Source organism: Centropristis striata, chromosome 5 (assembly GCF_030273125.1).
Source record: "Centropristis striata isolate RG_2023a ecotype Rhode Island chromosome 5, C.striata_1.0, whole genome shotgun sequence".
NCBI classification, from domain to species: domain Eukaryota; kingdom Metazoa; phylum Chordata; class Actinopteri; order Perciformes; family Serranidae; genus Centropristis; species Centropristis striata.
The window spans coordinates 8,331,643-8,355,945 of NC_081521.1; the positions used below are offsets into that span (position 1 = coordinate 8,331,643).

The 24,303-nt window shown below is 35.9% G+C and overlaps 1 protein-coding gene across 1 annotated transcript in view; it reads right to left on the reverse strand.

Annotated features, from left to right (window-relative positions):
* The window catches only part of LOC131971386 (copine-9-like), a 158,731-nt gene that overhangs the window by 23,773 nt on the left and 110,655 nt on the right, over positions 1-24,303 (reverse strand). The window contains exons 11-18 of the mRNA XM_059332809.1: positions 21,366-21,470; positions 17,029-17,070; positions 16,658-16,733; positions 13,151-13,204; positions 12,851-12,912; positions 12,353-12,399; positions 7,498-7,679; positions 5,551-5,678 (exon numbers count right to left, since the gene is read on the reverse strand). Of these exons, the coding sequence (XP_059188792.1) occupies positions 5,551-5,678; positions 7,498-7,679; positions 12,353-12,399; positions 12,851-12,912; positions 13,151-13,204; positions 16,658-16,733; positions 17,029-17,070; positions 21,366-21,470 (696 nt within the window). The remainder of the gene's footprint in view (positions 1-5,550; positions 5,679-7,497; positions 7,680-12,352; positions 12,400-12,850; positions 12,913-13,150; positions 13,205-16,657; positions 16,734-17,028; positions 17,071-21,365; positions 21,471-24,303) is intronic.

Below are 24,303 nucleotides of genomic sequence, written 5' to 3' on the forward strand. Positions count from 1 at the left end.
AAGCATTCATTTGCATTTTCTTTTGCAGATTTCTTAAACTAGGTTACAATCTTCGACCAGTTAACCCTTTAACTGCCTGCTCAACCACATGGTAGAGCACATTTTGAATAACCACATGTCAATGAAAGGAGTGCTTAACTGAATTATAATTAACTGATGTTGAGCTAATGTCATTATAATGAACTATGTGCGATGAAATCATAACTTCTGATCATTCATTGCTGTAAATATGAAACATTTAATGTTATTCCATCATAAATATGCTGAAATAAATAATTAAGTGTGTAGTTTTTGTCACTTTCTGAGATGATTTCCAAGTAAATATGGTAATTATATAGAATAAATATGTGGAAATCATGACCATCACAACTAATTCCATTTTTCACAAAATGACAAATGCTGTTAACATTTTTTTTTTACCATTGTAAGAGAATGTGGTTTGTCATTTTTGTTTTACAATTACTAGATGGATACAAAAAGGGGTTAAAGGGATAAAGGAACAAACTCTTTTTTCACCTTAAAGCTAAGACCGAGAATAAACATCAGGTTTAAATGTCGATTAAAGGTTAATAAAAAAAGACAAGGGATCTGGCTTGGAAACATGGATTAACCTGTTGGACCAGAACAGTTCTGGACAGTTCAGTCTACGTGTCACTGCACCGAGAGGCTGAACCACCGAGTCAAGCAGCATAGAGCTAGCATCCATCACACACACACACACACACACACACACACACACACACACACACACACACACACACACACACACACACGAAGACATAGGTGCTAACACAACACACACACACACACACACACACACACAGGCTCATCCTAACATGAGTTTAAATACACATGCACATATATCCCGTACATACACACACAGAGAAAAACATAGACTCACAGATCGATGTCATGTTCAGCCAGGTGGAACAGCTTAGTGGCTGATATTAGATTCTGTCTCCTTGCAATAAGCACACAAACAGCAGGTGAAGGACACACACATACAGACACACACACACACACACACCTACGTGTTGAAACACTGCCAAGTATCAGCTCTGGCTTGATATGATGCCAAATGAGTTTGGAGATGTGGATATGTTATTTGTTTTTCTCATCGAAGCCTGAGTTGGAAAGGGAATGAAGAGCGATGGAAAAACAAGAAACAGGGTCACATGGTTGTCTTCATGCCATGTTTTTCGGTGCTTGTTATTTTTGAAGGGTCTCTCTGTAGCTCAAGGTTGTGGTTTAGGTTGTAAACAACTCTGTGGTCTGCTGTGGAAACAGCTTCCTAGAACAAAGGGGTTGCCATGGTGTGTCGAAGCAGATCAGATCCAGTTTATTTGGAACTGTTGAGTTCCCAAAGTGAAATATGTATTTTGTGGATGTGGTTTATTTCCCACACATTATTTTGAGAATAAATAAAATATTCTCATGTGCCTTTGTACTAAATATGAAGATAAACAGTCATGGAAAAAATATTAGACCACCTTTGTTTTCTTCATTTTCTTGTTCATTTTAATGTCTGGTACAACTAAAGGTCCATTTGTTTGGATAAATATAATGATAACAACAAAAATAACTCATTAGAGTTTAATATAAGAGCTGATATCTAGATATTTTACATGTTTTTCTTGATAATAACCTAAATCATGATCAAGAAAACCATGGAAATAAACTCTTAAAACAAGATAAATTAAAGCTGCAAGCAGTGATCAACTGGCCCGAGCAGAGTGTTTCTCACCAAGATAAAAAAAACAACAACTTTAGATTTAGAAGTGTTAGATAATTTATCTTGTTTTAAGTGTTAATTTCTTATCTTAAGCGTTCAACATGCTTATTTCTAGATTTAATAATCTTAATTTCAGACATCTTGTCAAGTGAAATTATCTGTCCATGCAGCAAGATCATTTCTTGGTGTGTTTGAAGACATCTGATGCAACTCTGCAGCCTTTTTGTTGGATCAGGGCTCGAGTATCAGCTGCTTCATGTGTGAGAGCAGAGAGATCTGGAAAATGGGAAAATGCCTGGAGGTCTGGAGTTGAAAACCAAGGATTTCATAGCTTGAAGTCAAAAACCCCCTCACATTTACTCTAGAAGACACCCAAGTTATGTCTGAAGCATTAAAAAGCTTCTTCTTTCTTTCCAAGGCCTGTTTATTAATTGCCAGTCATGATTCAAAGAGTCAAAATAAATTATCCCGACACACAATCAACCACAACTGAACACAATCACAAAAGGTTCTAACAGTAATGATAAACAGAGTGCAGTAACTACAATGTTGTTGTCTTCTTTCAGCTTTTATATTTAGTTTTCAGTGAATAAACATTTTCAAAATTGTGTATGTATTAAAAAATGTATTTGTATTTAAAAGTGTTCAACAACTCTATTCAAATATTTTTGTATTTTAGATTTAATATTATAAAGTAATGTTATATTTTATTCTTAATACAATTTTATCTCACTCTTTACATTTTACTTACACTTAATCACTATCTAGATAATAATTTCCCTATAAAAAACTTATAATTTCTATTATTCTTATCTTCACTTTTCAACACAATGAAGAAATACAAGGCTACACTTTATCACAGTCTGCTTTGGTTTTGAGTTGGATTTTGTAGTTACTGCAATTTTTATACAATTATTTATCTGAAATAAAGCGTGTGTTTCTTACCAAGATAAAAAAAACAACTTTAGATTTAGAAGTGTTAGATAATTTATCTTGTATTAAGTGTTAATTTCTTATCTTAAGCGAATCTTTTACAGCAAAACCAGAGTGCAGTAACTACATTGTTGGGGTCAAAGGTCAAATAAATCATCATGATTTTTGAGCATAAAAATGACATCATCAATTCATGTAGAAATAAGTGTCATATCACTAACCTACCTATAACCCATTTGGCTGGCCTGTTAAAAAATGTTAAAAAAACTTTAAAGCAGTTTTTCTCAGTTTTACTCTTTGCATAGTTACTGCAGTTAGACTGTGTAGGGCAGTATAGATGACGCCAATTTTCTATTTGGAAAACCATTACACAATTGCAAAAGAATGTGGCGCAACCTGATGACGAAATTTAAAGAGCGGCAGTCACCTCAAATGGTGAAAAACAATTTAGAAAACTGTTTCTTCAGTGGAGCAGAAGCTTCAGTCACATGCATCATGTACATTATCAATTATTGGCTGAATCTGTTTGCCTTAATTGCACTTTGCCACATTTTGCTTTAATCAACACGGCCACTTTTCCTTCCCAGCAAAGCATTAAAATGTTCAAGATCTTTTAGGAGCATGATAACATGTGCATGGAAACGCACCATGCTAGACTATGGTTGTTCGTTTTTAATGGCAAGACTCAAGTCAACGAGCAATCTCTTGCCATTTTCAACACGGATTTGCTATTCTGAAAAATAGGATGAATATCAATGAATGCATTCATAGTAAACCTACTGTTTCCTTTTTAATGTTAACCCTCTGGAGTCAGCCCTGTTGTCAACTTCCCTCTAAAGCAGTAGTTCTCAACCTTTTGGAGTCGCGACCCCCAATTTAACATGCATGTTGTCCGTGACCCCCGCTCACTGAACACAATCTCACACGCACAGTTCAGATCACCCAAAAAAGAAACAAAATGACCAAAAAAGACACAAAATGACTAAAAAAAGGAAACAAAATGACCAAAAAAGACACAAATTGACCACAAAATTATCTAAAAAGACACAAAATGACCAGAAAAGACACAAAATGACCAAAAAAGACACAAAAATTACCCAAAAAAGAAACAAAATTACCAAAAAAAGACACAAATTGACCACAAAATGATCAAAAAAAGGACACAAAATGACCAAAAGACAGAAAATGACCAAAAAAGGAAACAAAATGACCGAAAAAAAGACACAAATTGACCACAAAATGAGAAAAAAAAAGACACAAAATGACCCAAAAAAGAAACAAAATGACAAAAAAAAGACACAAAATGACTAAATAAGACACAAAATGATTAAAATAAACACAAAATGACCAAAAAGACTAAAACACATTCACACATGAACACTTTAACACAGTGGAGACAGAGCTGACCTCCAAAATGATTTGGAGACCCCCAGAAATCATCTCGCGACCCCAATTGGGGTCCCGACCCCAAGGTTGAGAATAGCTGCTCTAAAGTAATGGCTTGAGACTTTACTACAGTTTTTGTTTGATGATGATTGTCCAAGTAAAACCAGAAATATAGTAAAATATATTTACTATAGAAATATAGAACCAGATGTTATCCTCATTTTACCTTTTATATGTTATATTTGCAACCTGTATTCACATTAACAAAATTTAAAATTCTTCAGTGAGCATGACTGTGTGTTAAAAGTAAAAAAAAACAACACATTCTTCATACTAATTATCAGGTCATATAGGTGAGGTTATGCTAAAAAAATGATACCAACATGTCATGGCAAACATTGCATTTAGGTGGTTTATAGAGGCGGAATGAAAAGGATTCAGAAGCGGATACAATAGCTCAAAACTACAAAGGTTTAAAACTTCAAGACAAAACTGAATATATGCTAAAACATATATATATATATATATATATATATATATATATATATATACTGTCTTCTTACTGGAGTCATATCTGTGATTCTGAGGATTTCTGAGGTTTAATGCATTAGTGTCAATCCTAAAATCACAAATTCTGTGCTTCTGTATATATTAGCAAATGTTCTGTTTCACATTGTCATATAACATAAAGAAAGGATCCTGCCAGTGAAGATTCATTTGTATGCAGATGACACTTTTATCTATCCAGTTGGCCCATGTTTCAATCAATGACCTCCAGAATGCCCTCCTCAAACTGCAGCTATCATTTTACTAATTAGAAATAACCTTGAATGTACAAAAGACCTAATATATGAACCTTTTCTTCACACAGATATCTTGGAATATGGATAATATGAATAAATCAAATAAATTAACTTTCCAAACTCATACTGATAACCTTGTAAAGGAATATATTCCCTCATTAGATTTTTAATTTAATTCATTTTAAGGAAATGCTTTCCCTTCGGAACAAGAAAAATAATTTTTTCGTAGTGTGCAAGGAAAACGTAAGCAGCAACCAGTCACTGATTGCCTGATGTGTTTTTGACAACTTCTTGATACATAACATTAGTGGGATTCTAACTGTTAAATTAAATATGCAAATAACTTAAATTCAAAATCAAGCCCCATTTCCCTCTTTTTTATGCTGCACTTTAAGGCACAAAAACACTAATTTGTAGTTGACGAGATGCTGTAACCTCCTTAATCCTGCACATGTTGACTTTCCCCACACTTTAAACATTCATAAATAAAACAAAATCTCTAATCTGGTGTATTAGCTTCTTTTGAGTCATGTCACTAAGAAGCTTTGCTCAAGGCCTATAAATACAAAAAATAAATAAAAAATAGCTCAGGATTGGTTGAAAGAAAACAAAATGGGATGATTATATCCTCAATCTAAAAGGTATAATTAGGTATAATGCCAGAACTCAAACATAAACACACACTTTCAGACTTACTTTGCCACTTTGTTGATGACAGGTGCAAAGTTGGTAGGACCATACAGCTGCACCGTCCTCAGGCTTTGGAAATAGGACTCCAGGACCCCCTCTATGCCCACACAGTTTGGATTCTCTGCATCACCATTCTGCAACAGACAGCATACAGCTCACTAATGAAGTACACTCAGTACACTCACATATCCACTGAACAAAGAATATAATTAACATGGCAGTGCAATAAGCAAGGGACGTCAATCCACCGAGAGCACATAACTGCAGACACATTTTTACATAGTTCTTCCAATTAAAGGTAATGAAACATAACCTAAGTATGCTGCTAGCTGTCAAGATATGCAATCTATCTGGTGTACCATTATCAGATACACTCTGTAGAATGCTATGCCAGTTTTCTGTTTTACCGAGGGCAAGACTGGTCACTTTCTCATGCAATTAGCAAGTTCACACAAGTACAGTAAGCTAGCTAAGTTCATGGAAGTTCAAAGTTGTTGTTGTTGTTTGTTAACCCATAAGAACCCATAAAAAGACAGAGAAGGTGATGGAGATGAGAGAGACAGAGCAAATACTGTTCATGATATGATTATTATTATGTTTTGTGATCATTTTAACCTCTTCTGTTTTTTAAGATTGTAGTGTCTGATTCTCATGTATTACTGCTTGGCAGTTATGCTCCTGCACAGACATTACTTTCAAGTAGGGCCGGGACTTTAACGCATTAATTAAGATTAATTAATTACACAAATCGCACTTTAATCGCACTTATTTTTGCACCGCGGAACGTTTCTCACTGGATGAGTTTCGGGCCGACCGATTATACTGGAGCACCAACTAGCGTTGATGAGTTGAGACAACAACAAACCACAGTGAACATGAAGGAAGAAGCTGATGAGACGCTTTGGTTGGCCCCGTGGATGATGGGACATTTAGTTACTAAAAACCAACGGATGGAAGCGTCCACAAGAGCATGGTTGTGTTGCTAGGCAACAATTATTGAATTATTGAATTATTCAGTTAATGTAATGTATATAATGTATACATGTAGATCTAGGAAAGGCAAAAATAAGCCTTGGGGCTTCAGCCTATTCCTTTTTCAGTTGCTGTCTGATGGATTCTTTTGTAAAAAACATGATTTTATTTTGTCTTTGTTTTGTTTTGTTTTTGATTTTTGTTGTTGTTGTTTTTTGTAACCGAAATAAAGCATCCATTCAACAAGGAATTCACATATCACCGCAGCACATCCAGCCTCAAGTATCACCTCAATGCTAAACATATAGCAGCTAGCAGCTAGTGTGCTAGCTAGCGTGGATTGTGTTTTGCTTAAAAACCAAAGTATTCTAGTTAACAGAAGGTCTACCTACCTATAGGCTACCTGGATTTATGAAATGTACTATATTTATAAATATGCTATTGCTACACTTAATGGTAAAAATGGTTTAAGCTTATGTATTCATTGGTATACTAAAAATCTATGTGAAAAAATTACTTCTCACTGTTCTCAGGTCAAATATTTATATGCGATTAAAATGCGATTAATTTCGACTATTTAATTACAAAGCCTCTTATTAATTAGATTAATTTTTTTAATCGAGTCCCGGCCCTACTTTTAAGCTATTGTTATTTCTGACTGCCATAAAGTACAGGGACCCACAAGTGTTGAAAAATCTGAATCAAAGCAGCAGAGGCCATACTGGTCTAGACCTAAAGTCTGACTTGGCTTCCCTTCAGCTAAGCTTCCTGGTTGCCCTGATCCCTCAGGAGGATGCAAGGAGGAAGCGAAGGGGATGCTGGGAGATTCCTGCTGGCAGGCAGATGAGCCAACGTCTCAATTTGCGTGACCAGCTGTTGCAGCAACAACTCCTGGTCCAAGCCTCACCCTACTCATGTGGACTGTGTGTGTCTTGTATCTCTGGATTTCTATGTTTGTTCGCATTCACATGTGTGACTTACCAGTGGGAAGCCATGGGAGATTTTACCGTCAGGAGGCAGCTTAGCTCCGAAACCATAGGCGGGGAAGAGCTTGTCACTGTCGTAGTCCTGGATAATCTCACCTACTGCTTTCAGGGCCATGGCATAAGCATTCATCTGGTAGGGGCTCATATAGTGGAGGGAGGTGGGCTGGGAGGGGTTCCCTTGAAGGACGACACACACATAAAACACAATGAATTGAATGGTTCCAGATCAATTTGTGGCTGGTACCACGTGTGATTTTAGAGGAATGAAATACTGCTATCATCGCCAAGATCCAACCATTCAAATGTTCTCAGATTTCTGTAAGAATTACATTTTTGGGTGATTGGATTATGACCAATTCTGTTCTAGCAATTTCTCAGAAACCCCCTTACACCCAGGGAAGCCATCCATCCTCTGGTAGTTTGTGGTTGTAAAGTTTCATGAGGCTGTGATTATCCTAGAGGTCAAAACATGCTCTCACTAAAAAAAAAATGCTACTATGGGGACGATCATGAATTAACACATAATAATATAGGGCTCATTGAATCGATTCAGAGTCTCAGCTTTCCTGATTTATGCAATTTCAAGACTGTTTAGGAAGCCCTGTATGCAGAAATACAATGATAAACCAAACCACCAAACTGCATGACAAAAGGCTTCATATATTTTGACCCAAATTGAACGGGATTAGCACAAAGTGGGCATGTCTGTAGAGTGGACATGTGTGTGGGTACTGATAGATACTGAGACATCTTAGTCTTGGCTAACTTCTATTAAATCACTTCTTAAAAACCCAAATTTATAGACTTGCTTTTATGTAATGTTTTTCCATGATACTCTTTTTATTCTATTCTATTATCTACATAGTGTTCTGTTCTCATTACTTTATCAGATTACTTTTCCTCGGTATCAGAGAATGTCTTGTGATGGATCCTACACTGTCTTTTATTGTTTAGGGCTTTTTTAAATATAAAAATTGTTTTCTTAACGGCACTGAGGTCTTGGTCTTGCTAGCCCACTAACGCTACTTAACTAATGCTACTTATCGGCCGCTAACGTTAGCATGCTATTGATCGGCCGCTAACGTTAGCATGCTATCGATTGGTTGCTAACTTGGTTGCACACTATGATCAACGTAAAATTAACATTGTCTTGAAATAACGTGATAATATCACAAGCATGTCCAGATGTGTGCATCACTTTTAACCCTCTAGAGTCCATGAAAGCATCGGCACATGACTTCATGACGTGAAGACATAAAAATAAAACAACGTGGAGTCTTGCCATCAGCTTCCCTCTGAAGTTCTAATTTGAAACTCCATGCCAGATTTAAAAAAAAAATTATATTCGGCCAATTAAAACTGGAGATAATGTCAAATATATTTAGTATAAATATATAGAACTAGAGATTATCCTCATTTTACCTGTTATATGTAATATTTGCAACCTGTATTAATTTTAATATTCTGTGTATCGAAATATAATTTTCATGATCAGATGTTATGTTTCCTTTGTGTCTTTTGGATTCAACATTTTTATCAAGTAAATCAAAGTTAAAAATGAATTATCAGGACATATAGGTGAGATAACGCTGAAAAAACTGATACCAACATGGCATGGTGAAGATTTTTAGCAATTTTTTTAAAGGACATAAGAGCCCAATATTTCAGAGGGTTAAGTGTCCTCTGGAAACACTTCTGTGCTGTGTTGTGTTCTTTGCAGCACTTGTTTCGTCAAATTGTTGAAGATGTTTTCTCAATTTGCTCAATGTGTTTTCTTAAGCACTTTGTAAGCTGTAGTTTTGTTTTTTGTTTTTTTTATAAAAAGGTGCTATATAAATCAAGTTATTATTATTATTATCCATCCATCCATTCTTGTCCGCTTATCCGGGGTCGCGTCGCAGGGGCAGCAGGCTTTTATTATTAATGGATATCTTCACTATACGTTAAAGCTATAGCCTCTTAAATATCAGAGGGGCACTGTCCCCATACAGAACAGTGGAGTGGGTGGTCAGTGGAGCATACAAGCATTCATTTATGCTAAGGAAATACCATGCTTCATCTCCTGCTTTCAAACACGAAAGTAGCATCTACAATTTGCATTTTGATTTGCAAGAAAATATAACAATACATTATAATGATTGTGGCTTGAACAGTCAACAGGATTTGGAAAGGGAATAAAATCAAAGAGTCATGATAACAGGATTATTATGGGGAGTTATCAGTTTATGCAATCATGTAAATGTCTTAATATTTTTCAGTGGTGGAATTAATACACAAATGTAAATATAGTGAAATCTGACTGAGTGCCAACTCTGACTTCTCCCCTTGGGATGAGCAAGTCTGGAGTATCTCCTCCATTATGAAACAAGTGTCCTGCTTTAAAGGGAATGAAAGGAGGGGGATGATTTGATTAGCCACGACACATGCCAGCTCCTAACACACCTACTGCTAATGTATTCCTCCTAATCCCATCTAGCTTCCAACTGCGCCGCAGGTGTACCGCGCGCCTCTGGCCACGATAATACCAAACACATTCACCACGCCCTGTGCACCTTGCACGGTCGACTGCACTTTCCATCATGTGGAAATAAGAGCCTAAATGTAACAATCTATTCAAGACAGCAGTGTGCCCTCCATCACGAATGCCAGTGTATCTGCCATGAAAAATGAAGAAAGGTCATGTTACATTATAGAGGGGAAAAGGGACAAGTGCTTTTCACACTGAAGTGTTATATTTTAAAAGTAAACTATTTCCTGTTGGTAAGAGATGGAAACACAAAGTAGAGCCGTGTCATTTTAATAGTTTCCCACGGAGAAAAATACATTTGGATTGGCAACTGTCCTCATGCAAGATTTAATTGTATTATATAATCAGCAAAGTATTTTGCTATATGCAAATTCTTTAACTTCTTTACGAATTCACCAACAACTGTAATATTGTTTGACTAAATAATATTTTTCAGGATTTTTTCAATTCAAGACAATTCTCAGTATTCAATTTTCCTGACATTACTGTGGGTAAAAATGGTGATACATTTGTGTAATAATAATTAATCAAACAGGTTAGGTAAAAATATCATTGGTGGTACCAACTCTAAAAGATGCAAGATATGTCTCTATATTAATAAATATAATGCATGGTATGTTAGTGTTGGGGGCAAAGAAAAATATTTTTGAGGGCTATCATTGCCCCACTTTGAGTAACTATGAAATAATTCAACAGTTTATAAAATAATATGCTTATTCACCTTCTTTCCCAGAGCTAAATGAGTCAATTTATGCTGATATGAAACTAGCTAGCTTAGCATTACAACTGGTAGCAGGGGAAACTACTAGCCTGGAGTTGCCAAATGCTCAAAAAGCGAAGCAGCAATTTAAAAATGACAATTGTGTCACTGACTTTTAATTATGAATTGTTCTATTCCGACTTTATTCCTTTACTATTGGTTATGAAAGACAACTGATTCATTACTGGGGGTACATATGGGCATTCTGCAAGCTGTGAGGGATTTTTTTAATGTTTGATTTAAGTTCAAAATGGTTGAGAGATCACTGCTGGTCTCTGGAATGAAGTGAGGAGTTAGAAAAGCAGCCCAGTCACCAGGTAAGAATGTTGGCATTTTACATTTTTGCAAATCACAGATAAGTTAATCCTCTCCTTTTGTTTGTATTATGACTAAAGCTGGTGACTGGTAAGAGCAAGAGACTGGTGTTCATGTCCTGTTGTTGGAAGTTTTGTCCAGAAAAATAGTTTTATGTGTCCGATTATATGAAGTTACCTCTACAATTAGTGTTTTTCAGGCCTTACCATGTTACCCTTTTTGCCTAACCTTTTACCAAAGTGTTTAAAACAGCAATAATTTACGGTGCCCCTTAGAGCTGAGTTTCAGTGCTGAAACCTAAGAAAAAACTTCCAAATACACAAAACAGAAGCAAACTGAGAAAATGTCTTCATCAATTTGACAACACAAGCACAGCATTTAATAAACGCTGCAAAGACCACAACACAACGGAAGTGTTTCCAGAGGACACTTAAAAGTGATGCACACGTCTGGACATGCATGTGATATTATCAAGTTATTTCAAGATAATGATTGTTTCACATTATAACGTGAAAATTTTATAACGTGATATTTTCATGTTATAACATGATATTTCGTTAGCCCGCTAGCGGTATCAATCACATTGCAGTTAAACAAATCAAATAAATGAATGATACACGTTTTAGTTGGTCTCTCTAAATGGCACTGAATTGGTCTTGGTCTTGCTAGCCCGCTAACGCTAGCGCGCTATCGATCACCAGCTAACGTTGGCTCACTTTCATCAGCCGCTTACGTTAACATGGACATGATTCACCGCTAAAATAAGCATGCTATGATCGTTTTATATCATCATCATTATCTTGAAATAATGTTATAATATCACATTCCAGACGTGTGCATCACTTTTAATGTCCTCTGGAAACACTTCTGTTGTGTTGTGGTCTTTGCAGCTCGTTTTCTAAATGCTGCGCTTGTGTTGTCAAATTGACAAAGATGTTTCCTCAATTTGCTTGTGTTTTATGTATTTGCATGTGTTTTCTTAAGTTGCAGCGTTGCCACCGTAATCATCACATTTAGCATGTTTAAAGGAATGAAAGGGTTGCGGCGGTTCAGAAACATTCAAATTCAACATATTTTTGGTTCCACATTTTAAGATTCAATGTTATCTCTGGTTTGCAGAAACTTACAATGCCAACATTTATTCTGGTGACTGGGTAGATAAAACATGGGCACCATTGTGAATGAAAATACTGCAAATGGCAGACAAAGGCATGCTATCTAAAAAAAAAACACCAGTAAGTGACTTACCATTGGATGCTGTGAAGTCTATCGCCACTGTGAAGTTCAGTTGTGTTCTGTTGCAAAGAAAATGTGAAACAAAGAGGAGAACAACAAAGATCGCACACTTCAGTACACTTGATACACACAGTATCTCCAACACACGTACACACAAACACAATTAGGTTCAATATAATCAGTTTACTGGTTCACTGGCTAATTAGTATGGCACGACAATATTCTCTCCATCTTGAAGGCCTAATTGGGTAAAACAAATGGAACCATTAATTAGAAGTGAATGAACTGAATAAATGAGGTATTTACAAATGAGATTTATCAATGCAAACTTCCCCAAAAACTTCACCTCTTCAGGCTTATTATGAATTCAATCTGATGCTCACAAAAGTGCTTTTGGGAAATTCAATCTGGTGTCAGCGAATAACTACACACACACGCACACACACACACAAACAAAATGGTGGCTATTGACACTCACTGTGAGAGCAGGCTAATTATTATTCCACTCACCCTCCTCGGATAAAATCCACAAAGGTATATTCGGACTCCACTTTGAAGGACAGCAGAGTTACCTGGCAAACACACACACACACACACATACCGATACACAGACAGTGATAAACAGAGAAGGAGGGTGGAAAAGGGAGCAGGGCCAGGTAGGCGGGAGGGAAAAGACAAACAGGTGGCCAGACAGCAACAGAGTCGGTGAGAGGGAAGCAGATGTAAGAGGTGATGATACCTATATAAATATATAAAAGATAAAATACCAATACAGAGGAAATAGGACATGGGAGAGGTGGGCGTACTCACGGTTCCAGAGTTGATGTATTTCTTCTTTTTTCCTTTCTTCTTGGGATTTAAAACCTGCCGGTGATGGGGGAAAGTAAGTTAGTGGCTGAGAGGGTACTTGTAAAATCACTTCATACCCTGGAAGTGATTTTTAATAATGAACATGAATAATTCAACAGATTCTTGATACTGGAAGGCCATGAAATGAGACTGATTTTATATTTAACTGTGTGTATATAGAGAGTAGAGAAAGGAAAAATGAAAGGTGAAAAGATTAAACCATCCATCCATCCATCCAATCACCCACCCATCCATCCATCCATCCATCCATTCAACCAACCACCCTTCCATCAATCCACCCATCTACCCATCCATCCATCCATCCATCCAATCACCCACCCATCCATCCAACATCCATCCATCCATCCATCCATCCATCCATCCATCCATCCATCCATCCATCCATCCATCCATCCACCGACCCATCCATCCGTCCATCCATCCATCCATCCAACCATCCACCCACACACCCACCCACCCACCCATCCATCCATCCATCCATCCACCCAACGACCCACCCAACCATCCATCCATCCATCCATCCATCCATTCACCCAACCATCCATCCACCCAACCAACCATCCATCCGTCCGTCCGTCCGTCCGTCCGTCCGTCCGTCCGTCCGTCCGTCCATCCATCCATCCATCCATCCATGGTCATTACAAATCTGACTAATAAACTTTCTTTTCTTCTTTAAAACAAATAATTAGAATAAGACTTATAGATTTATTTATCCAATACGCTGCAGTACTATCATTAATTGGTTTGCTGGGAGCAAATTATTCCTCTGTTGAGCAGGTTTAAATACGTTTTGGGCATTAATGGGTTTTTAATCCAAGCACAGTTTATAAATGGCTCCTGTCAAGTAATGATTTAGTTTGGACAGTTTCATTTAAATGACCACAGCTTTAATCACCCTTATTCTCTACCTAAAGCATCACAATATACTTATTGCCTTGCCTAAGTAACAAAAAAAATTGTTTGTTGACATTTAGTGTATATTAATATAAAAAAGGTACATTTACCTTAATATATTCTTGGTGTTTGTATTTTTATGTATACTTATATGGTCAACATTGTAGAAAAAAACTAAAAAATGTAGTTACTGCGGTCAAAATGAACAATTTAATGTTTGCAATTAATTTGACATACTTAACTCATTAAAAAAAATCAACATAGTTAACGTGAAATAAAAGTTCTGGCTAAAAAAAATGCTCCAAAGTTCCACAAAATTGCTTCAGGATGAAAATGTTTTCAATGGTTCTACGCTCACCAGCTTTGATCCTCTAAGGAGTTGGCTGTTTTTTGCATCCGAATTAATATCACAGTTCACAAGAATTAAAGATGCAAATTGCAAACCAAGCAAATCAGCAAGAGCTAGCTGGCTCTGCACATGGACCAATAAAGTAAACTGGATACGGCATTGTAGAAGGAACCCTTTTATTCCTTTAAAAGGTAATCAGTGGCATATGAATCCAAAGATGAGTAACATCTGTGTATGAAATGACCATGATCTTTTATGACTCTTTTATATCTATGAGACTTCCACCAGCCGAGCTGGCTACTTCCAGTTGAGTGCTCCAGTAACTTAAATGGAAATAAAATTATATAATCATATGTACAGTGGCCCTGAAGTGCAAAAAAACAACGGCAAATCAGAAAACACAACGACAAACCAAAAAACACAACAACAAATCAGAAAACACAATGACAAACCAAAAAACACAACAACAAAACAGAAAACACAACGACAAATTAGAAACACAACGGAAAATCAAAAAACACAACAACAAATCAAAAAACACAACAACAAATCAAAAAACACAACAACAAATTAAAAATCACAACAACAAATCAAGAAACACAACAACAAATCAAAAAACACAACAAATCAAAAAACACAACAAATCAAAAAACACAATGACAAATTACTTAACACAACAGCAAATCAGAAAACACAACAACAAATTAAAAAACACAACAACAAATAAAAAAACACAACAAATCAAAAAACACAACAAATCAAAAAACACAACGGCAAATCAAAAAACATGACAAATCAAAAAACACAACAGCAAATCAAAAAACACAACAACAAATCAAGAAACACAACAACATATTAAAAACCCAACAACAAATTAAAAAACACAACAACAAATAAAAAAACACAACAAATCAAAAAACACAACGGCAAATCAAAAAACATGACAAATCAAAAAACACAACACCAAATCAAAAAACACAACAACAAATCAAGAAACACAACAACATATTAAAAAACACAACAACAAATTAAAAAACACAACAACAAATCAAGAAACACAACAGCAAATCAAAAACACAACAACAAATTAAAAAACACAACAGCAAATCAAAAAACACAACAACAAATTAAAAAACACAACAACAAATCAAAAAACACAGCAAATCAAAAAACGCAGCAACAAAACAACAACAAATCAAGAAACACAACAGCAAATCAAAAATCAACAAATAAAGAAACACAACAACAAATCATTGTGATTTGCACTTCAGGGCCACCGTACATATGGCTCTTACAAACTTTACAATTATTATTATTATACTGAATTAATCAAGTCTGCTGATTTACATACGTCTTTTTCCCAATGTAAGTCTTTTCTGGAGCAGGAAGTTGTAATTTTTTGCGGTTTGACCTCCAAGAAAATTGGCTTCAAAGATGATCACTCTTTCCGCGTGCCACCATCACGTCCAAATATAGTGACTTCTGGTTCCAAATAAACAAGATGGCAACGGCCAGAACTCAAAACTTGAGGCTTCAACAGAAATCCACAAACCGTGGCTGAGGTCATGGAGGCTATATCTACTTCTTTTATGGTCTATGATCCTGACATATATTTAAAAAAAGCTCTGTCCTCTTGTGAAAAATGGAAACATGGACACAAAAATTGCAGATTCATAAGAGATTATATATTTACTTACACAAAAATTGGGGCGGAAATGATTAACAGCCTTTCAAACTGGCCAGGTCACAGGTTGGCCTTATTTTAGTCTTCTTTTTTATTCAATGTAATTTAACATTTATATTTCTCACCCTGTATCATAACAACAGAAAGTAACAACATAGCAAGACATTAATAAAATAAATGAACATAACTAGGGCCTTAAATTCATGTGCTTTTATTAATTCATGTGTTTCTGTTTGTGGATACATCCATTCCTCTGAAGGTTGCATAATTTTGGTGTCAGGGGAAAGAATTACATCTGCAAAATGTGAAGCCTTTTCACTTTGAGAGCACCTATTATTGTCATCTATATTTTATTACTTCACTTTATAAAAGGTTGTACAAGCCCTTGTGAGCGGTTGTCGAGTTTTTCAGCCTTTGGAGAGCCAGCCAGCTGAAGTTAAAATCTCTAAATTGGAGTTACGAGGTTTTGATATGACAAAAACAATGAGAAAGAACAAACCACCCCCATGTTACGTCTCACCTCATAGACATTGAACTGGTTCTGCCCCCGGGACAGCTCTCTGTAGCTGGTGGTGAACTCACCAATGAAGTCATGGCTGCAGACAAACACCCACAAAGACAGACAAACATTAACACATATTTTATAATCAGAGAGAAATTGCCATCTCTTTGTCTCCATCCACATCTCTTTCTCTATCTTTGTTTCTGTCAATCTTCCAGTATATGCCACATCTCTCTCCTTGCTGCATAATAAGTTGTTTTGTAGCACATCAAATCTGCAATTTTTCACCTCCAGAATGTACACAAGCCATTTCATTTTCATCTGACATTTGAGAGACAGCAATGTGAATTACGTTTCCATAATGAGTGGTTATCCACGGATGATTTTACCTTCCATCTCGATCCCAGTCAAAGACGTCTACCTTCACAGTCCTGAAATAGACAGAGAATATCTTATTCCTAAAGGTCTGTAGCTCTATACCAGATCATCTCCTGTTAATAAAGAAGAGAACCCGTAGTTCTATTGAATTACGAAAAAAAATCATTTCACTGAATCACACTGGGAACAGAGCAATTACACATTCACTGATTCAATAGTGTCATGCTGGAGAGGATTATTGGCACAGCAGGTCCAGGACATTATGTGAACTCTGAATTAAAAAGCTCTATCTATGCTCACTGCTTCCAGCCATGAGCATCATCAATTCTACATCTAGGAGTGGAAAATGAAAACAAGCTTTACAGTTTGCACCGCATATGTAGAATTTAAGCCACATCTAAAGAGTAGAGATGTTCAGATAACATTTTTTCCCTCCCGATACATGATACCGAGTACTGATCCGACACCAGTACACTGTAAAAAAAGATAAACCATAGCTACTGAATAAAAATGAGGCAACAGATTGCACGCAATATTATTAATTAAATCTACACTACCGGTCAAAAGTTTTCGAACACCCCAATTTTTCCAGTTTTTTATTGAAATTCAAGCAGTTCAAGTCAAATGAACAGCTTGAAAGGGTACAAAGGTAAGTGGTGAACTGCCAGAGGTAAATAAAAAAAGGTAAGGTTAACCAAAACTGAAAAATAATGTACATTTCAGAATTATACAAGTAGGCCTTTTTCGGGGAACAAGAAATGGGTTAACAACTTAACTCTATGGAGTCTATGGCTATTTTGTCCATTTTTGAATTCTTTTCATGTCTTTGTAAGTCATTTTGTGTCTTTTTTTGGTCATTTTATGTCATTTTTTGTAATTTAGTGTCTTTTTTTAGTCATTTCATGTCTTTTTTTTGTAATTTTGTGTCTTTTTTTAGTCCTTTAGTCCAACATAAAATGTGATTTTGAATCTTTTTTTTACTTTCAAAACACTATCATGCTCAATAAAGAATTTTAAATGTTGCAAATGTGCATTGATTTCAGAGTACACTGAGACATTAAACTACATAATTTTCAATTAAATTCTGGAAAAGTTGGTGTGTTCTAAAGACCAGTAGTGTAACTACGTTACAAGTTGAGTTAATAACAACTAAACAGGAAGTGTTAAGTGTCAGTTAAAAACGGACTCATTTTATTGTGTTGGATTCATTCAAAATTCTCTTGATTTAGAATTACATACTCATAAAAATTATATTTAATGTGATCAAAATAAGTAGATTCTATCTCTTTACATTTCTAGAACTTTAGATTCTAGAACTTTACAATTCTTCTTCTTATTATTATTATACTGAATTAATCAAGTCTGCTGATTTACATACATCTTTTTCCCAATGTAACTACTCCCTACTAATACTACCTGTGTATCCATAGCTTGAGATGCAGTCATTTATACCTCTATGACACACATATTTACATACAACAAATACTTACAAATGCACCAAATTTGAAGTAATCTGCAGCAAATGCAATACCGTCTCCCTCCCAGTGTGAGTCTTTTAATGGGATTTCTGACAGCCAGACGGATAATGCCCCTTTTATCCTTTAAGATAAGCAACTCTTTGGCCTAAAATATCACATTATTGTTCCTTTTTTAATCTTATCAGCGAAAATGTTTCTTTTCTAAAAGTGCAATAATCAGATAACGTATAAAGGGATGATAAGTAACAAAATCCTATAAAATATCACAAGGAGAGGTGGAGGATAATTGCTTCTATTTTTGCAACAGTGGCACTGTATGCATTGGTGCATGCATACTGTATGGAGTGTGTGTGTGGCAGCAAGTGGCTACCACAGCTGCTCATCACAGTCCAATCTGACTTTCACTGTGTAACAGAATGATGTGTGAAGACTGAGTCAGTCTCAATAACACCAGTGCTGGTCCCTGGGACACCATGACCGACTGCTGGCATTATTCTGACCGCCCCAGCAACAGGTGATGTCATCCACATAAGAATCTGCCTGTGCCTTAGTGTTTAATCACAGAAAATCATGACAGATTTCCCACGACACAGGTAAGAAAACAACATATTTTTTAAGGTTTCAGCTTTCATCATTTTATTGGGACTACACAAGTACTACCTGTCATTTAAAACATTATTCATATTTGAACCGAACCTGGTCTCAAAGGAATCCGTGAAATAGCCACGGATTCGCTTAACTCAAAATCCGTGGAATAGCCACGGAATCACTCAAATTTCCGTGAAACTGACACGGATTTTGCTACAATGCAAGTTAATGACAGTCATATCCCGTGGCTATTCCATGGATATTTGTTCCTATTGGTTTGTTCCAAGTCACGTGACTTTCAAGGTCCCGGCGGTCAGAACAAAAAACATGGCGGACAGTTCTCTCATTTTTAGTGAAACAATCAATATTTTGACTTAGTTTCTGCAAAAAAATGGATTTTGATCACATTTCTAGCAAGTAATATATGTTTTATTTTCTAAATATTCACTCAGTGAATGTACATAATCACTTTGTATGTTGGAGTAGCCACGGGATATGACTGTCATTAACTTGCATTGTAGTGAAATCCGTGTCAGTTTCACGGAAATTTGAGTGATTCCGTGGCTATTCCACGGATTTTGAGTTAAGCAAATCCGTGGCTATTTCACGGATTCCTGTGAGACCATGTTGTTTGAACCCCACCTTTGAAAGAAGAAAGTCAAGACAAAAATACAACAAGAAAATAAAAATCAGAATCACATTTGGCCATAGTGCATGATTTCTTTTAACTGAAGGGGGATTATAGGTACACTGGTAGGAAGCCCAGATGTTAGTTAGTTAGCCCTCTGAGGTCTATGATCAGGAAAAACCAGGTCACATGGAGCTCTGCTATCAACTTCACTCTTCAAGTACAGACTTGAAACTTTTTCCTAGTTTTTTTTTGACATTCCTAGGTCATGTAAAACCAAAGATATGATAGTTTTAATTTGATAGTACAGAAATATTTGAGCGTTGGTGTAGCTCTCTGTGTAATTTCACACATCAGCTAACAAGGAAAAAAAGCCTATAAATATACATGTTTTTATGGGACTTTTTTGTATATAGTTTTATGATATTTAAATTTTTACCTTTTTATATGCTTATATTTGTATTCTATGTAAGTTCTGGAACAGTTCATTGAGCATATTTGTGGTTTTTATTGTAGTAAATAGGATAATTTTTCAACTTGGATTTCATGATTTTTGGGCTCAATATGTTGATAAAGTAGGTTAAAGTGAGAAGATAATTGTCAGATCCTATAGGTGAAGAAAATTGATACAAAATATGGGTATAGTAAATATTTTTTATGTGGTACATGAAGGGTAAAATCAAAAATATTCAAAAATGGCCAAGATAGGCTCAGACCCCAGAGGGTTAAAAAAAAAAAAAAAAAGAGTTATTTACACAGCCATGATTGCAGCCAGGTCTATAAACATGGTGGCATCATGACAGAAACCTGGCATATAACGGGTTAAAATATTAAAAAATCAATTAGTGTTTAATATCAATAATGAGGTCAGATGTAGGGGGGAAATCAGTACAATGAAAGTAGAATATAATAATTTATAGTATTTTTTATAGCTTGCTTTTTAGGAGCGCATTTTATGTTCTAAGCAGTACAAGTTTGAGTATTTGACACTTCACAAAAAATAATAATGCAACAAAATCAGTGTTGCTGCTAATCATTGACAAGTTCCAGGCTGCAATAATTCAACTTTTTTTTTTTTACTTTGCATGTTGTATATTTAAAATAATTCATATTTTCAGTTTTTTTCATCTAAAAACATGCTGGTGTTATAACAAAAACATGGCATTTAAAGGGTTAAAATATTTGAAAATCAATTAGTGTTTGATATCAAAAATTAAATCAGATGTAGGTGAAAAAAACAGTGCAATGAAAGTAGAATATAATCATTGTGGCAATATTTTTTTATAGCTTGCTTTTTAGGAGCGCATTTTATGCTCTAAGCATACAAGTTTGCAAAAAATTTAACAGGACATTAATGAGATCATTGTTGCTGCTAATCATTGACAAGTTCTAGGCTGCAATAATTCCACTGCATGTAGTATATTTAAAACAATTAACACCAGCATGTTTTTATATGAAAAAAACTGAAAATGTGATGACAAAAACATGGCATTTAAAGGGTTAAAATCACGACACAGCGATACATAAAGCTGATGGTGAAAATGTGAAAAAATTAACACATTTCTTCACTGGCTAAATAATAACGACATCTCAAGGTGAGACATAATAGAGTTGTGCAAATGACATAATAGAGTGGTGCAAAATGTATTCTCACCTGTCATAATCCCCATTGCAGAGAGCTCTAACAGGGATGGTGAAGGGCTGCCACACGGGGTTCAGAGTGTTCTTGATCACCTCTGTCTTGTGGCAGATGGTGAACCTGCAGCAAAATAACAAACACAGGGCCACTAAAGGGAGAGCACATTCCTGTTGCTCAAATTGTACCTGTGAAGATAATCCCACATCGTTTATCTGCAGCATCCTCTGCAATGCTCCAAAATGCTTTCGAGGTTGTTTTGTGTTTTATTTTTATATCTGTCTGAGTACATCTGGGGGATATGACAGAATTGCAGATAGTTTTGTTGCTACTGAAATCTCTCCAAGACAGAGAAAGGAAATCAGTAATCATCTTTAACCTCCTGAGACACAAGCTTTTGTTTTGTATGTATTGTAAGTTTCTCCTAGATATTTTGGATCAGTAGGACCTGATAAGTACAAAAACTAAGCATTGTCTTTGAACAGGAAGGAGTTTTTTGAAGAAAAAAAAGGGTTAATTTTACTGTATAACACAATTAATTCACTAGTGTTTAAAACTGTTTATTTCCTTACATTTACACCCTCTCATTTAAAGAACGACAGTAAAAATATATTCGTTCTCAAATGAGTACTTCCTGACTAGCAGTGTCGTAGCTTGTTGCTATTGCTAAAAAAATAGTCAAACTACAAACATTATTAAGCACAAATAAACAAGTTTTAACCATAAAATCTGATCAGCTTTTGTACCTGGTCAACTTTTTTTCTGGGGATAAGCTGCTGATAGACTTTACCAAGATGCTGCCATCTGATTTTTATACTGATTAATGTATAGACTACTGAGGACAACAGCTCATAGTTAAGCAAAATTAAGTATAAGGTCCAGCAAACCTAAAATGAAATGTCCACATATGAGGACGCAGGGTCACAGGAGGTTAAAGTTGAAATAAGTCCCAGCAGCTGTGTCAGAAGAAAACCCACCTCTTTTCTCTTGCCTTCTATTAAAGTTTTTTCCTCCGGCAAGTGCTAGGGAATAGTGTCCCCAAGTAACCCCACGGTGCTTTTAAAAATATCCCATCTTCTTTTAATTTATTTTAAATTTAATTTTGTTTTGTTTTGTTTTTTTTGTAACCTTTGTCAATTCTGTATTTTATTGCACTTTTTGGACTTTTATGTGAAGCACTTTGATGCGGCTCAGCCATCTGTAAATGCGTTATATAAATAAATTTGACTTTGACTTCAGACACAAAGGTTGATTTTTATGGGAAAAAGTGAAAAGCAGATGTGAAATTTGTAGAGGCGTGACGATAGTCTCAGCTCACGAGACGAGACACGATATTGGGTTCAATATCTGACTGGACCAACAGACTTTTATTTAACCGAGTTGCACATGCATTTTGAAATGTTTTATTATAACTCTTTACATGCATGATGTATGCATGACCTTTTAATAAACTTCTTCTTCCACAAATTGAAACTAAAACTAAAATTTATAAAACGTTAAAATAAGATAAATAAAAAAATAAAATCCTTAATAAAATGATTCTGATTCTATCGTCACATAATCGCTAAGCGACAGTTTTGACTGTGATCATATAAGTGACGGATTAAACACGGGAGACGAAACTGTGGCCGCCGTCGCTAACTGTACAACATCAGCAGCTGATCATAAACAAAGCAGCATGGCTAATTATCATAAAAACATAGTGATCTTGAATTAACCAGCATCGCTAACTGTGCACAGAATGTCTGGTGATTGTTGTAAACAAACAGAGATCGCTAAGTGAACACCTCCTGCAGCAGCAGCACATACACACTGTACTGCTACAGAGCTAACTGTTAGCCTGTTAGCACATACACACTGTACTGCTACAGAGCTAACTGTTAGCCTGTTAGCACATACACACTGTACTGCTACAGAGCTAACTGTAAGCCTGTTAGCACATACACACTGTACTGCTACAGAGCTAACTGTTAGCCTGTTAGCACATACACACTGTACTGCTACAGAGCTAACTGTTAGCCTGTTAGCAGGACTGTGCCGCTTTGATTCGTTCCCACTCTTCTTAAGGAGCTGCCGGCCCCTGCAACATCATTCTGGCTGCTTGCTGCTTCTCCTCCTTCTCCTCCTCCTCTTCTTTTCCTTTTACTGCCCCCACAGGTCACAAATAAAAGTTTGGATAACTCACAAATATCGCAAGACTGATTTTCAACGCAACAAGAAATATCGTCAAGTTTAATCTCGCGAGATCTCTTGGCACGATATCTAGTCACACCCCTAGAAATTTGACATTACAACATTTCCTCATACATATATCTTTCACAAATATACATGCACAACAGTCCCTATATCTTTTGGAATATGATTGTTCTATTTCCAGTTTCAAATAAGCTGTTAATGTTACTACTGAACTACTTGGTTAAGCTTAGCCACCAAAACGGATACTTGTTAGTGATATCAAGTACATAACTATATGATATGTGACTAAAACTATGTCACTATGTAACTAAAAATAATAATGTTGACTATTGGTGTGACAGGGGACATGAACAGCAGGATCTGGGTTAAAGTTTTCTGTTTCTTGACCCATCCATGCACCCCAACCTCCACCCTATGCTGACTTTTGTCATTTTTTAACCATTTCAGGAAGTCTTGATTTGATGTTCAAACAACATTTAAAACCTCAATGTCTGCTGGGTTTCTTACGAAACTTGTGACTGAGAACAGACTAATTATTTGCTTAAAGTTGTTCATGACATAATTCCCTTTAATTTTCCAATGAATTGTTTGCCTACTGCTGTTGATGTTCAGCAACATCCCACTCTACAGTCACAGTGAGACCACAGCTGCTGCTTTCCACTGAGCAGTACCACTGAATATAAAGTGATGTGGTGCTTGGACAAGCACTACCTTAATGCTACTTTTCCCCATTAGGAGACAAGGTGATGTCAATGGTTTG